The following is a 17,641-nucleotide window of genomic DNA, read 5'->3' as shown; positions in this document are numbered from 1 at the left end:
CAAAAACTTAAAAATTTCTTGAAAAACAAATGCATTAAAGAAAAGATTGCACACAATCCTTAACCCACTTAAAGGAACAACAAGATCGGTCAGAAATAGGAGAAGTGACTTCAAGAAGTCTTCAAACTAAACTTACAACAAACTTACTTACAATGTATATTTACAATCAATCTAAATTTACCAAGCAATCTAAATTTAAATACGAGGTAAGCATATGATGACACAGTAATGTAAACAAACTCTTTGCCATTTGGCAGGACAAACAAGCAGCACATATAAATTAAGTTTTTAAAAATTTTTAGTTTTAATTATCTTAATTAAAAAATTAAGTTTTAATTAAAAAAAAAAAATTTGTGTGTGTGTCTCCCAGAGAATGTATTAAACCATGATAAAGTTGTAAGAAACGCTAAAGAGGATAAAAAATATTTTCTTGCGATGACTTGGAAAGGTGTATTTAGCAAGGAGAAGATAGAGCTGGTATTCAAATGACTGAAAAATAATTAGGGCTCTGGAGTTGATACAGGGATAAACGATTCTTTGACAAATGATAGTTGTGAAATAAGAGATAAAATAATAACACCTTAATTTTTGATAAATAGGAAGCATGGAACAATTTTAGAAAACTATAATTATAGCCATTATAAGGAAGGTTTCAAAGTGAGTTTAGTAATTATAGATGCAATTACTTGATTTTTGCAGGAAGAACATTACTTAGTTTGATGATACTTACTAGACTATAAGATGCTGTACTTAAAGTCTTAAGAGAAGAATAGCGTAATTTTTAGAAGGGGGGAGAATGGGACCACATTTTCATTTAGTAAGTTAGAAGAGTCTGAGTTACGAGACATTCGATTCAGGTGATAGAACAGCTTTAGCATAGTCCTATTCTTAGAACTATATATTTTCAGGGGGAGTCACTGGGCTCTACCCCCCCCCCCAGTATTATTTCAAACCGTCCTTTTTCCACATTTCAAATGCTTTTTAAAGTCATGATATAAACGCCTGTCAAGATGATTCTTGACAGGCATATATCAGGCACACCAGATAAATACTTTGAAGTGACTAGAGCGTGTACGAGAAAAATATGGCCGAGTTCAAGGCAGGGAACAATGTAAGTAGTTTGTATGGCTAGGAATCAGCAGTTAGGAAGCATTATGGCTTATCCCCGTTTACATGGATTATTTTCATCAACTTTGTCATAAGGACACACAAAGGATATGGAAGATCATGGTGTCAAATAGAAAGATAAAACTTTCCTAGACTTAAAATTATGTCGAAAGTTTGGGAATCCTCGATAAAAAGCTAAATGTAAAAGTTTTTTTAAGTTTTTGGAGTTGAAAGAGCATGAGAATAAGTTTAAATTAATGTCAAGAGGACGAAGTCGTTTAAACTAAAAACAGTTGAAAGTCGTTGAATCTACTAAGTGAATAGATTCACTTACCTAGACAGCATTATAAGTAAGAATAGCGGACGTTTGAAAATACAAAAAATTAGAACAGGCAACGCGCTGGGTGTTTTTTTTGCAGCCAAAAAAAAAATTCAGACAAAAATTCAGTTTGATAAGTCTTCAAACTGAAATTAGAATACTGGAGGTAGATGTAGCGAGTGGTCAATCATGTTCTTGACCCATGGGCACTTTGAAAGGACGAAATACCTATATTATATGTTTCCCAGAGGAATCAGGCACTTAAACACAACCATTTATAGAAAACAAGATGAAAACATGCATAAGCATGGCCCAAACAAGGTATCTTTAAGTGAAAATAACAAAAAGGTCACAACTATAAGTTTTAGTCAAAACTAAAAAAGATACTAAAATTTTAAAACTGATCAAGACATGAAAAATCAAACGGTTCGTGGTAACGATCTGTAAGTAAGGAGTCATTAGTAACCGAAACTCTAAAAAACTAAATTTTGTATCAATTGATACACTAAAAGAATCAGATTTTTATGCTGAGTTCAAATATATGTCTGATAAAGTTTAATCTTGCCCATCAAAAGTTACAACCCTGAGAATAATTGCCTTATTTTCGAAAAAAGGGTGAAACACCCTCTAAATGTCATAGAATCTTATTGAAAAACACATATCAAATTTAGCGTATGGGAAAACCCTACTATAGAGATTTCAAGCACCTATCTGCGAAAATGTGGGATTTGTATTTTTTGCTACAAGAAAGATCTAGGATGCGTGTTTATTTGTTTTTTCCCCGGGGTAATCTTGTCGACCCAGTGATCATTGAATTTGGCGACAGGACCGATGCAAACGGAAGTTAAAAATTCTAGTGTTCTTTTTTAATGACAAAAAAATTGAAGGGCAACTAGGTCCCCTCCCACGCTAATTTTTCTCCCAAAGTCACCCGATCAAAATTTGAGAAAGCCATTTAGTTTAGAATAGTCGAAAAATCTAATAACTATGTCTTTGAGGATGACTTAATCCCCAACAGTTCCCTGGGAAAGGGCTGCAAGTTATGAACTTCACCCATCGTTAATATATAGTATTGGTTATTGGGAGGTATACAGACAATTGCAGGGTTGTTTTTTTTTCCAGTGATGGGGGGTTCAAGGGGAGGGAGCTACGTGGGAGGATCTTTCCGTGGAAGAATTTATCATGGGGGAAGAGAATTTTCCGTGAAAAGAATGCTGAATTTTCCAGCATTATTAAGAAAATGATCAAAAATTAAATATAAAAAACGAGTTTTTTCAACTGAAAGTATGGAGCAACATTAAAACTTAAAACGAACAGAAATTATTACATATAGAGGGGGTTCGTCTATCGTCAATGCCTCGCTCTTTACGCTAAGACTTTTTAGTACTTTCAAAAGGGCAATTTAGTTTAATTAAACGGCCTTTGTGATTCAGGGGTCATTCTTAAGCAATTGGAACAAAATTCGAACTTTAGCGTAAATAGCGAGGTATTGACGAGGAGGCGAACCCCCAGATATACACAATAATTTTTGTTCGTTTTAAATTTTAATGTTGATCCATACTTTAAGCTTAAGACTCTGTTTTTTATTTAACCATCGTTAAAAACAAGTCGTAAAAACATGAACAAAACTCGGCACAAATGTTCACAAATAGTACTGCAGCCTGATGTAAATCGGTGTCAATTTGGAAACTTTCAAAGCCACTTCTCTGGCGAGTCGGGATCTAAGACGGACAAAGAGAGGCGAGAGGCCGTTCTTGTATGGAAGGGGAGGATTGGACAAAAGGCTTTCAACACTCGTTGAAATGATTCTATACCAAACAACAAGCTGTATGACAGAACAGTGTGAAACCAGAGTGATGAAAGAACTCGAGATGGATGACTAACGCGCGCAGCTATGTTGCGTCCAGCTGGCCTAGTGCTGCGATGAGTTGTTAGAACTAGTTGCAGTCAATACTTCAGACGGCAAACATACAAGGTACAAGAAAATTATCAAAAATAGTGAACTTGAAGTTAATAAACAAATAATTCGAAAAGAATAATACAAATGAACTTAATTAAAAGAAAAGATTACCCTTCTTTGGCGGTTCTGAGTAAGATAGACACGGAAGAACAGCAGAGAGAATTTCAGCGGTATAGGGAAGCATCTTCACACCATAGAGCTTTATCAGTTGTGAAATCCAGGATACAGAAGTTTGCTGAAAAAGAAGCAACTGAAATAATTGAAATAATTCCACAAGCTCAAAATTTGTAACTCAGTACGCTTCGTATATATATATATATATATATATATATATATATATATATATATATATATATATATATATATATATATATATATATATATGTCATGTCTTACCTCAATCGCATTATAATTTTGTCCAATGCAACCTTTAGGCGTGACAACGAGAATTTATGAAAGTAGTTTACAACATGTCATAACCAAAGAGTATGGATAACGTATAAGAGTGGGAACTAGCACTAGTGTCAATAAAAAACTATCATCGCCATCTAGCGTTTGGCAACACTTGGCATTTTGTCAGCAAAATATTATGAATAATTAGTTTAGCAGTTAAAATTAGTGTAGTGATAAATGACTGATCTCAGTTGCTGATGAAAAACTTGGAAAACAAAGCTCGAAAAATGTAAAGTGTCACGAGAGACTAGATGGAGTTGGCAGTTTTTTTGTCGACACTAGCACCAGTTTGCACTCTCATAAGTTACCCATACGTTACGACTACGATATCGCGGGACTCAGTAAATGAAGAGAAAACAATTTTATAAAATATTTTAGTTTTAGCCCCTGCTAAACTAAGTTATTTTCCTACCATTTTGAAGAAAGTAAATCTAGTATATTGCTAAGCAAGGACAAATGTAAGAACGGCAATGCTTCTTCAACCAGGCCCACAATTCTTTCATCCCACCCTAGGAAAATTTTCTACAATTAACTTATATTGAGTCTGATTGACTTATCTGAAGAAACCATAAATGGAAAACATAGCATTTACCTTAACAAAAAGGTTAATCGGAGAGAATTTTACACAACCTAAATTTTAACATGCTTTCTTTTGTGCTCTTCATTTGTAGTGACCGATGATTTCAAGCTTAAAAACTCTGGATAGCAGAATTATGAGGATTTGAAGTAGAGAACACTGAATGAAGAACACATATCCCTCTGTTTACCTTTGAGTGACAGATGCAATATTTCTGTTCCTTTAGAGGTCAAGGTAGAGTAAATCTTACATTCGATAAAGAAAAGAAAGACCTCTTAAAACCCTGTAATTGGAATTTCGGAGGATTCGTACAGAAAATACGAGAATGAAGAGAACATATCCCTCTGTTTACCTTGGAGTGACAGCTCAAATATTTCTATTTCTTGAAAGGACAAGGAAGAATAAATCTTACATCCGATATCGATAGGGAAGACTAGAAGCATTATGGTCTAGCTTAGGATGAGATCAGAAAAAAAACTGAAATTAAGATAAATTTCTATATTTGGGGATTTTTTTACCAATTACGAACGACAGAACAAATCCTTTTTCTTGTCTCGCCTTGTTTATTTCAACAAAAATTTCGCCTCACTTGAGGCTACAAAACAGAATTCCAATTTTTGTGTCTTGCAGAATGAGACTTTACAAGGACATGATGTACCCAATATTTGTAATTCATATCACAAGCCTGTCAGGATGACCCATTACATCATGAGGTGTTTGTTTTTTTTGGCGATAATTGTTGCGCGAGGAGAAAAAATTGGAACCTTTTAAGCGATTTTATAATAAGTGTGAGTAAGGAAAAGTTTCTAATAGCATTCTCATCAAATATCTCGTGATCGATCGCACCCACAAGGCAAAATATTTTGTATACGGATCCGTAGAGTTCGTATAAGGCGACAACAGTGCCTATCCACGACAATCTCTCTTGTGAGAAAACAAATTCTTGCAGTTTATGCAATATTTCGTCTGTGCTACGGATGAAAGATCTTCGAGCGACGATGTGGACAGCGCAGCATCTTTCTCAAGGTATCGGCCGGTGTTGCCCTTTGAATAAGCATCTCCTTGCTGTCCATGAAAATGGAGTGAGAAGGGAAACGTGAGAAAAAAAGATGCAATTTTGGCTGAGCATATGCCTTTCATACAAGAGAACCGCTGTATTTTTCAGAGATACGTCATCTGATGTCACTTCTGTTGATTAATTGAAAATTGTAGGTTCCTAACTTCCAAGCATCCTATTTTTATTTTCGAGAAACCATTTTCCTAAGGATTTACATGGATTTACATGTATTACCTGGGACGAATTCATAGGATGACAAGAAACATGCGAATGTTAAAAACACTTATATAACACAGCAGTTTCAGCAAAGCTTGACATAGTCATAAAATCGAAAAGTATACTACTTAAGGATCATCTTATTAAGTTTTCATTCAGATCCCTTGTATGATGGGTTGAAGAACTTTCCAAAACCTGAATAAACTTTGAAGATGTTTCTCTTGGATTGATGAGATATGCACTTAGTGTATATGCACTTAGAGGACTAAATCACGTAGACTAGGAACAAATGAGGCTAGAGAGGTGATGTTAGGCAACAAAAAAATCAATCAAGTGGATAGCTTTCTACATGGATTATGCCATTGGTAAAGACGAGGTATACAGTGAAGAGGTAAGAAGAAAAATAGCTAAGACTCACAGTGTTTTTCGCACTTGGAAAAGCTGAGGAAAATAGGTGAGATCGAACTGCCTTCCACCTAAGATGAGAATATTTAAAGCCAAAATAATAACAAAGATCAAGTTTGGCTCCATAATATTGGTACTTCTAAAGGTTGAGAAAAATATGTTAAATGTTTTCCTGGGCCATTGTCTACGAGAGGTGGTAAAAATTAAAGCTTTGAATATATTGGGGAGGAGGAAAAGCGTGCTAAGTTGTGAGGACAACTGTGTGGAGTTTACTGTATAGCCCACACGAGTTCACTTCACTACGGGTCATTAATTTGATAGTTCTGTGAATTTTTTTTATTAAAAAACTATATGGCCTCCGACGGCTTTGAGTTGTCTGACAAACTTTTCAAACATTTTAAATTGGGAAAGAGTGGAGGTTTGAGGTTAAAAGAGCCTTCAAATACCCATATTTGGACCATAGGTCCATTTATGAAAGTAGTACAATTTTTTTCCGGTTCGTGAAAGTCATATTCTAGAAGGGGTGAAGATGGGCCCTTGAAAATACCTTTTCGAGTCCTAATGTGGCTATTGATCGATTCTTGAAAGTTTCACTCATGTTGCTCAGCACCTTTCAAGTTAGCAAAGGATCACTAAATTGCAGTTTTACAATCTGTTTCATTTTCAATAAAGAGGTTCATGATTACGTAAGCGACTCTAGATGACATCGTTTTTTTTCCGCCAGGACGAAGTTAAATTTCCTTCCTTGAGGCCCCAGGTTCAAGTCCCACTGATGACAGTAGGATCCCTGTTTACATATTACAAATAACTCACGTATTAACTAAAATTTAGACAAAGGCGTTTAATTGAACTTGACTAAGAGGCTAAATTAAGCCAAATGACTTAACAATGCCTCTTGAAAATCCGATTATTATTACAGGAACTATGACACATAGCGATAATCTAGAATACACCGAGGGTATGTAGCCGGAGTCGTTGAGTCGGAGTTTCGGTAAAAATTTTGCTTAATGGAGTCGGGGACGTTATACTGAAAATGTCTATAATCGGAGTTGGAGTCGGAGTCAGTTATCTTCTATATATATAAAAATAAGTTGTCTGTCTGTGGATCTGTCAGGTGACCTCATGTTTCTGTGTCGACTGACGTCATGTTTTCGACTGACGAAATTACAGACCGGGACATCGGGACACAAATGACGACCGGGACACCGGCACATAGGGAATATAAATGACGACCGGGACACAAGGAATGTTCGATTAGCAATCCCCATCAACAAAGCACCGGGACACAAATGACGACCGGGACACAGGGAGTATAAATGACGACCAGGACATAAGTAAAAAAAAATTAAAAACTAAAAAAAAGGTAAAAACTACAAAAAAACTAAAAAGAAAAAAAACTAAAAACTAATAAAAAACTAAAAAAGCTAAAAAGCTAAAAAAAAATAAAAAATAAAATAAAATGAAAAAGGAAAAAAATGAAAAATAAAGGAGAAAAACAAAACTAAAAAAAAAGAAAAAAAAAACTAAAAAAAGGTAAAAAACTAAAACCTAAAAAAAGACCAATTCAAAAACGAATGTATATACAGACCGGGACACAAATGACGACCGGGACACCGGGACATGACGACCGGGACACAGGGACACAACTACAACAGGGACGCCGGGGGGCTCAGGGGGATATATAAATGACGATGGCGACACAGGGAATCGTCGATTAGCAATTACCATCAACAAAGCTCAAGGGCAATCATTAGAATCATGAGGTATAGATCTGAATACGGATTGTTTTCCCATGGACCATTATATGTTGCATGTTCAAGAGTCGTTAAACCTGACATTCTATTTATATAAACAGACAATGGGACAGCTAAGAATGTTGTATATTCACAAGTTTTACGTAGTTAAAAACATATATATATATATATATATATATATATATATATATATATATATATATATATATATATATATATACATATATATATATATATATATATATATATATATATATATATATATATATATATATATATATATATATATATATATATATCACAGGTGGGACATAGGGACACAACTACAATGGCGCGTAACTAATATGGCGCGTAACGACTTACGCGCAAGGGGGCTTGAGGGGGGGGCGCGAAGCGCCCCCCCCCCCAAGCCACCCCAACAGCTAGTAACTTATAAAATCTAGTTAAATGAACCTTAAAAACATGTCTGTGGAGTCGGAGTCGGTTATAACTTATAACTGACTCCAGAGCCCTGGGATTTACCCACAGTAATGTCAAAAACACGAACAATAGTACGCTAATTGAACATATCGATAAACGAACGATTGATAACACCTATTCTTTGTTTAATTAAAAACTAAATACAAGTACTATATTTTCTAAAATGAGGCAAATTTTCTCAGGTTCGTAACTTTCGATTGGTATAACTGATCTTGATGAAACTTATATATTTAAAATCAGCATTAAAATACAATTCTTTTGATGTAACTATTGGTATCAAAATTCCATTTTTTAGAGTTTCGGTTACTATTGAGCCGGGTCGCTCCTTACTACAGTTCGTTACCACGAACTGTTTGATTATGAACTAAATGCAAGTACTATGATTAACATAGAATCAAAAGGCAACTCTGAAGACTGTGAATCAGTGGCACCAATTCATGAAAGCTGTGATGAGGGAATACAAATCTATGGGAGAAGGCAATTTTTTTCACTTTTTTTTAATGGAAATACGAAAAAGGGTATTTTTCAATGTACACAGATGTTTTTTTTATCTACGGGGAGGGGGAAGCAAATCCTATCCCATTGGCAACACGGCTGTGAGTTGTTACAGACAATAAACCGCCATTAAAATCTTTTCGTTGTGTTATCCAGTTTAGTGTTTGCAGCATGGAAAGGCAGTGTAGTCTTCGTCAATATTTAAGAATAAAGACAAAGAGTCTAGAGGAATAAAGAAAACACAATATATCCTGGAGGAAAAATAACAAACAAGCAATACAATCTACCATTGCCCCAAAAATCATAAAGCTGATTGTACAACATAAATAAAAATATTAGTAGTACTTATTTTTGTCACTTTTTAAAGTTTCGGTTTTTCACTGGAACAAAGAGGAAAGCCCAAATTTTGCCAAAAAGGCTAAGCAGGCAAATTAATGAAAATATCCTTTTAGCTGGCGTAGGTTCTGCAAACGAATCTAGGCCCAACTATTCTATAATTAACAAAACATGCTAAAAAAAAGTGCGTACTTTCAAAAAATTAGTATTTGGGTCGAAATAAATCTAAAACTTTAATTGATATCAAAACTTTAAAATACTTTATGAAAGACCTTTCAATGACCTTTTTCCAAACTTGCTCTTTAAATAGTAGATATGATATTTTTTCTTCAGTTGAAACAGCATCAGAGATTCAAATTTAGATGATACAGAAGAATAGGAATGATGTAAAATAAATTTCAAAGTACTAGTGCAATGGTTTAATGCTCTGAATATAGATTTTTTAAAGTTTTTTTTTTCGATGTCGATTATTTTTATCATTGTATCCTAAAAGTGATAATAAATACCTGCAACAAAATATCAGACGACTTAGCGTGAAGGACTAAGATATTGGCGAGTTGATGATAATCAACGGCGTCTTTATTCTTGATTATACCATATTTCAATTCACCAAGAGTAGCCTCCGCCGATCTACAAGTTTGAAAAAGGCAGTAATAAATATGATGAATAGCAAAAAACTTTAAAAATGAATATGCCAATAATAAATAGCAAAAATCCTGCTCAATGATATACAGAAAAATGGCTATTCTTATATTTAAACATACAATAGATAAGACATTATACACTCAGAAAAGTGGAAGCATTCTTACCACCTTCAAAATCCTGGCTTGTTGATGCAAAAAAAAAAAAAAAAAAAAAAAAAAAAAAAAAAAGTCGGAAAAGCAGCTTTTCTTTCATCCAAAATGAAAAGAAAAAAAAACTGGCGATGGTCCAAAATCTAAAGGATCCTAAGATCCTAAACTAGATAATGCTTGTTCCGTCCCGTCAGAAGGGACAACATCTATATGAAAAAAAAATACAAACTAGAAAAAAAAACTATCAAGAGCAACTCGTAAAAATTTTCATCGAAAAAAATAAAATAAAAACAAGAAAGAACTATTCGCTTCAAGTTCAATTCACATGCATGCTTAGCTAGACATCAATGTCTGGGCAAAATCGTTATCTCCCAATCATAATTTGCCTAAACTTTCTTAAGCAGCACTGATTGGTCCTAGTGGCGATGGCTAGAATTGATGTCTAGCTAAGCACACGTGCCAATAGGGTTTGATTGACACCACATCGATGGTTAATTTAAACAAGTATTTATCCTAGCACGATTTTCTAGTGTCATTGAAAACAATCAAATATCAGAAAAACATACATCTGAAATTTTCGGCTCCGGAGGATCAATACTCTTGTGTTCCTTGTCCAAAACATTGATTAAAATCTTATATAATTGTCATCTTCGTGAGAATTGAATTTAAAGCTTTTATCACTTAGCGTGGTTGGATGGATAAAACTTACTTGAATTACATTCTTTTAATAGTCAACATTTTTTTTACCTCAAATATATATATATATATATATATATATATATATATATATATATATATATATATATATATATATATATATATATATATATATATATATTTATGTATACTAGCTGTTGGGGTGGCGCTTCGCGATACCACCCCCCCATTAGTATTATAAATATTAGTTACGCGCCATTGTAGTTGTGTCCCTCTGTCCCACCAGTGAATATAAATATATATATATATATATATATATATATATATATATATATATATATATATATATATATATATATATATATATATGTTTTTAACTACGTAAAACTTGCAAATATACAACATTCTTCGCTGTCCCATTGTCTGTGCATATAAATAGATTGTCAGGTTTACTGACTCTTGAACATGCAACATATAATTGTCCATGGGAAAAACAATCCGTATTCAGATCTATACCTCATTCTAATGATTGACATTCTAATCATATTCTAATGATTGCCCTTGAGCTTTGTTGATGGTGATTGCTAATCGAACATTCCCTGTGTCCCCGTCCTCATTTATATATCCCCCTGTGCCCTCCAACGTCCCCGTTGTAGCTGTGTCCCTGTGTCCCGGTCGTCATTTATATTCCCTGTGTCGCGGTCGTCATTTGTGTCCCGGTGTCCCAGTCTGTAATTTCTCTTTGAGTGTCCCGGTCGTCATTTATATTCCCTGTGTCCCGGTCGTCATTTGTATCCCGGTGTCCCGGTCGTCATTTATATATCCCCCCTGTGCCCCGGCGTCCCCGTTGTAGCTGTGTCCCTGTGTCCCAGTCGTCACTTATATTCCCTGTGTCCCGGTCGTGATTTGTGTCCCGGTGTCCCAGACTGTAATTTCTCTTTGAGTGTCCCGGTCGTCATTTATATTCCCTATGTCCCGGTCGTCATTTATATTCCCTATGTCCCGGTGTCCCGGTCGTCATTTGTGTCCCGGTGTCCCGGTCTGTAATTTCATCAGTTAAAAAACATGACGTCAGTCGACAAACAACTTCATAACGACGCACAGCTCAATCCTTATAATGACGTCAGTCGACAAACATGACGTCAGTCAACACACAAACATGATGTCAGTCGACAGACACACAAACAAACAACTTATTTATATATATATACTAGCTGTTGGGGTGGCGCTTCGCGCCACCCCAACACCTAGTTGGTGGGGGCGCTTCGCGCCCCCCCCCAAGCCCCCCCGTGCGCGTAAGTCGTTACGTGCCATATTAGTTACGCGCCATTGTAGTTGTGTCCCTACGTCCCACCTGTGAATATAGATATATATATATATATATATATATATATATATATATATATATATATATATATATATATATATATATATATATATATATATATATATATATATGTGTGTTTTTAACTACGTAAAACTTGCGAATATACAACATTCTTTGCTGTCCCATTGTCTGTGCATATAAATAGATTTTCAGGTTTACCGACTCTTGAACATGCAACATATAATGGTCCATGGGAAAACAATCCGTATTCAGATCTATACCTAATGATTCTAATGATTGCCCTTGAGCTTTGTTGATGGTGATTGCTAATCGACCATTCCCTGAGTCGCCATCGTCATTTATATATCCCCCTGTGCACCCCGGCGTCCCCTTTGTAGTTATGTCCCTGTGTCCCGGTCGTCATTTATATTCCCTGTGTCCCGGTCGTCATTTGTGTCCCGGTGTTCCAGTCTGTGATTTCTCTTTGAGTGTCCCGGGCGTCATTTATATTCCTTGTGTCCCGGTGTCCCGGTCGTCATTTATATCCCCCTGTGCCCCCCGGCGTCCCCATTGTAGTTGTGTCCCTGTGTCCCGGTCGTCATTTATATTCCCTGTGTCCCGGTCGTCATTTGTATCCCGGTGTCCCGGTCTGTATATACATTCGTTTTTTAGTTTTGTTTTTCCCCTTTATTTTTTTCCTTTTTTCTTTTTTTTCTTTTTTAGTTTATTTAGATTTTTAGATTTTTTAGTTTTTTTATTAGTTTTTAGTTTTTTTGTAGTTTTTACCATTTTTTTAGTTTATATATATATATATATATATATATATATATATATATATATATATATATATATATATATATATATATATATATATATATATATATATATATATCTATATTCACAGGTGGGACATAGGGACACAACTACAATGGCGCGTAACGACTTACGCACGCGGGGGAGGGCTTGGTGGGGGCGCTTCGCACCCCCCCCCCCCCACCAATCCCCCCCGCGCGTGCTAGTCGTTACGCGCCATTGTAGTTGTGTCCCTCTGTCCCACCTGTGAATATAGATATATATATATATATATATATATATATATATATATATATATTTAACTACGTAAAACTTGCGAATGTGCAACATTCTTGGCTGTCCCATTGTCTTTGCATATAAATAAATTGTCAGGTTTACCGACACTTGAACATGCAACATATAATTGTCCATGGGAAAAACAATCTCTATTCAGATCTATAACTCATTATTCTAATGATTGCCCTTTAGCTTTGTTGATGGTGATTGCTAATCGAACATTCCCTGTGTCCCTGTCGTCATTTATATATCCCCCTGTGCCCCCCGGCGTCCCCGTTGTTGTTGTTTCCCTGTGTCCCGGTCGTAATTTGTCTCCCGGTGTCCCAGTCTGTAATTACTCTTTGAGTGTCGCGGTCGTCATTTATAATCCCTGTGTTGCAGTGTCCCGGTCGTCATTTTGTTCCGGTGTCTTGGTCTGTAATTTTTCTTTGAGTGTCCTGGTCGTCATTTATGTTCCCTGTGTCCCGATCGTCATTTGTGTCCCGGTGCTTTGTTGATGGTGATTGCTAATCGAACATTCCTTGTGTCCCGGTCGCTTTCTCTTTGAGTGTCCCGTTCGTCATTTATATTCCCTATGTCCCGGTGTCCCGGTCGTCATTTGTGTCCCTGTAATTTCTCTTTGAGTGTCCCGGGCGTCATTTATATTCCTTGTGTCCCGGTGTCCCGGTCGTCATTTATATCCCCCTGTGCCCCCCGGCGTCCCCATTGTAGTTGTGTCCCTGTGTCCCGGTCGTCATTTATATTCCCTGTGTCCCGGTCGTCATTTGTATCCCGGTGTCCCGGTCTGTATATACATTCGTTTTTTAGTTTTGTTTTTCTCCTTTATTTTTTTCCTTTTTTCTTTTTTTTCTTTTTTAGTTTATTTAGATTTTTAGATTTTTTAGTTTTTTTATTAGTTTTTAGTTTTTTTGTAGTTTTTACCATTTTTTTAGTTTTTTTAGTTTTTTTTTTACTTATGTCCTGGTCGTCATTTATACTCCCTGTGTCCCGGTCGTCATTTGTGTCTCGGTGCTTTGTTGATTGCTAATTTATATTATATTTATATTTATATTTTTTATATTTATTAATATTTTTTTAGTTTTCTTTTTCTCTTATTTTTCAGTTTTTTCCTTTTTTTAGTTTTTTTCTTTTTTAGTTTTTAGTTTTTTTTTGTTTTTTACCTTTTTTTTGTTTTTTTTAGTTTTTTTTTGTTTTTTAGCTTTTTTAGTTTTTTTTATTAGTTTTTAGTTTTTTTTTTAGTTTTTGCCTTTTTTTAGTTTTTTCAGTTTTTTTTAGTTTTTAGTTTTTTACCTTTTTTTAGTTTTTTTTAGTTTTTTAGCTTTTTTAGTTTTTTTTCTTTTTAGTTTTTTTTGTAGTTTTTACCTTTTTTAGTTTTTTTTTCTTCTTTTGTATTAGTGTGAAATAATTCAGACGTCATATGCGGACAAACACGACGTCACTCGACAGACAGACAGACAGACATAACCCACAAACAACTTATTTTTGTATATATTTATTCATATTTTTTTAGTTTTCTTTTTCTCTTTTATTTTTCAGTTTTTTCCTTTTTTTTTAGTTTTTTTCTTTTTTAGTTTTTAGATTTTTTTTAGTTTTTTACCTTTTTTTAGTTTTTTTTAGTTTTTTTAGTTTTTTAGCTTTTTTAGTTTTTTTATTAGTTTTTATTTTTTTTGTAGTTTTTGCCTTTTTTTAGTTTTTTTAGTTTTTTAGCTTTTTTAGTTTTTTTTTCTTTTTAGTTTTTTTTGTAGTTTTTACCTTTTTTAGTTTTTTTCTTCTTTTGTATTAGTGTGAAATAATTCAGACGTCATATGCGGACAAACATGACGTCACCTGATCCACAGATCCACACAAGGACAACTTATTTTTATATATATAGAAGATAAGATAGATATATAGCAACAGGAGCTCGGCGGCTTCGACGCCAGGCCCCAGAACTCGGCGAGCGGCAGGCTTTTATATATGGATTTTTACTGTCGCTTGTCTTTTAAACGCAGTCACTTTGAACCTGTTCTTGATCTCATGACGTCAAAATAGACCTTACATTAGAAGTAGTGCCTTTTTAACATTTTTTTTTTTTTATTCACCTTTAACGTTTGCCTCAGCTCGTCTTTTGTCATTATGAAAGACATATCACCAAACCTGTGTTTCTTTTAATGAATCGCTCACATGCTTGGTGTCACATGTCTTGTAACCGCGTATGTCTTTGATCTTCATTTTTAGCATTGTGCCACGCCGCCGCTTTTCTTCTAACCATGTGTGTATTGGCTCTTCATTCTCATTTTTGACTCGCTCACATGCTCAGTGTCGCATATCTTCTAACCGCCCGTGTCTTTGCTCTTCATTTTCATTTTTGACAAGTTTTCGGATTTTGAATACCTAAGAGAGTTTAGCAATGGCCTTTGCTTTAGCTGCCTGTATTGGTGTTGTCACAATTGATGGTAGAAATTTTCGTTTTTAGGGCCTTCCAACATACATTATCTATATATATATAATATAATATAAATAACCGAAGCGTTGGAAACTCAGCAATCTTATTTACGCTATGCATGACATCATTTAAGAAAATACTTACATGATGTCGTATATGATGTCATAAGAAATATGATGTACTAACATAGTAGATGACGTCATTTGCAAAACCAAAATTAAGGCTCCTAACGAATATTCTCAGACTCCTGACCTATCTAGATCTGTTTTTTTCACACGAGAATATCCTGAGACATTTTCATGAGAAGATACAAATTTTCCCGAAAAAAATATGAGGCCGTTTTAGAGAAAAAATAAATACATCTTGAACAAAAATTGTTCCCATAAGATTTTGAAAATATTTTCTTAAATCAGATTTTAACAAAAAGAACATATTAGACATGCACCTTATTATTTAAACCTAATATTTAACGCTGGTTACAGGTACCTCAAAGGCCCATGATGGATTTTTGTTGTAGTTACGTTGATACAAAACACTTCTAGCTCAAACGGCAGAACATCAGACTCTTTATCTCGAAATGACGGGTTCAAGCCCAACTTTTAGCCGTGTGTTACCACAGTGGAGTGATACTATGCTTGGCCACAAAGGGCTCTGGGTTTGGTTCTAGCCGCCACAAGGTTGAGTGAGAGGCTACCGTCAGTGTAAAAAAGAATTAACTGAAACGGCGATTTGACGCCTACGCCCTATCATCAGCTTTGGAGGATCTTTATCCATTTATTAGTTCCTACCCAAACCTCAACCTCATTTTTAGTGCACAACCTCACTTTGAAAAAAAGAGAAGTCACGCAACCTTTTATTCAAAATTGTTTTTGTGCTTCATATTTATATTCCTTTATTAAAGCAATAAACTGCAACAAGAAATCTAAAAGCTTCTCATCTGGTAATAAAAACATATATATAAACTTAAAAAATTAAAACATCTTTTTATTTAAGGGTTCTGATAAATTTAATTTCTGATACAACAATATGTCTTATATGTCTCACGAATTAAATCAATTAAAAATCTTTATGGGCATTATTTCTTAAAGAAAACCGTTGCTCCCCTGAAAAATATCAATGCATTACACTCAAGGAGAAAAGAGTTTCCAACGTGTTTCCATGCTGATAAATACTTCCAGTTCATCGACCTTAATTTCTAATCTATAGCCCCTTGCTTGAAGTAATAAAAGCTTTTGAAACTCTGGCAATTTATGGTGGAAAAGCTTAAATTATAAAAAACAAAGATTGCATTAAAAGAAGTTTTACCATGACTGTGAGAAAGAAGAGGATTCCAAATGCTGATGCTCAAAGGAGAAACAGTTAAAAAAGGATAGCAAGGTTAAAAAAGGCTAAGAAGGTTAAATAAGATTAAAAAAGGAAAAACAATACGACAGAATGAGAATTTTAGATTCATTTTGTTATTACTAAGACAGTGCTACTTCTTAGTCTTCATTAAGAAGAGAAAAAAGCTTTAAAAAGGGTTAAAAAGGTTATAAAAGAATAAAAAGCAAAAACAAGACGACGGAATACGAAATATTTAATTATTGTTATCAAACAATTCGTGGTAACGAACTGTAGTAAGGAGCGACCCGGCTCAATAGTAACCGAAACTCTAAAAAATGGCATTTTAATGCTGATTTTAAATATGTAAGTTTTATTAAGATTAATCTGCCTGAGAGAATTTGCCTCATTTTAGAAAATAGGTGGAAACACTCCCTAAGAGTCATACGATCTTAACGAAAATCACACCATCAGATTCAGCGTATCACCCCCTATCTACAAAATGTGTACGGGCAGAAGTTTCAAGCCCCTATCTACAAAAATGTGTAATTTTGCGTTTTTTGCCAGAAGACAAATCACGGATGCGTGTTTATTTGTTTTTTTTTTGTTGTTTTTTTCCAGGGATGATCGTATCGACTCAGTGGTCCTAGAATGTCGCGAAAGGGCTCATTCTAACGGAAATTAAAAGTTCTAGTGCCCTTTTTAAATGAACAAAAATTGGAAGGCACCTAGGCCCCCTCCCACGCTCATTTCCCCTCCCCCCAAAATCACCGGATCAAAATTCTGAGATAGCCATTTTATTCACCATAGTCGAAAAACTTAATAACTATGTCTTTGGGAACGACTTACTCCCCCACAGTCCCCGTGGGA

The 17,641-nt window shown here is 34.8% G+C and overlaps 1 protein-coding gene across 1 annotated transcript in view; it reads right to left on the bottom strand.

Moving 5' to 3' along the window:
• The window catches only part of LOC136028268 (protein VAC14 homolog), a 130,441-nt gene that overhangs the window by 75,570 nt on the left and 37,230 nt on the right, over positions 1-17,641 (bottom strand). Inside the window, exons 5-6 of the mRNA XM_065706003.1 lie at positions 9,666-9,789; positions 3,498-3,621 (exon numbers count right to left, since the gene is read on the bottom strand). Of these exons, the coding sequence (XP_065562075.1) occupies positions 3,498-3,621; positions 9,666-9,789 (248 nt within the window). The remainder of the gene's footprint in view (positions 1-3,497; positions 3,622-9,665; positions 9,790-17,641) is intronic.

This window comes from Artemia franciscana, chromosome 6 (assembly GCF_032884065.1).
Source record: "Artemia franciscana chromosome 6, ASM3288406v1, whole genome shotgun sequence".
NCBI lineage: Eukaryota > Metazoa > Arthropoda > Branchiopoda > Anostraca > Artemiidae > Artemia > Artemia franciscana.
This window is presented reverse-complemented; position numbering and strand designations above follow the sequence as displayed.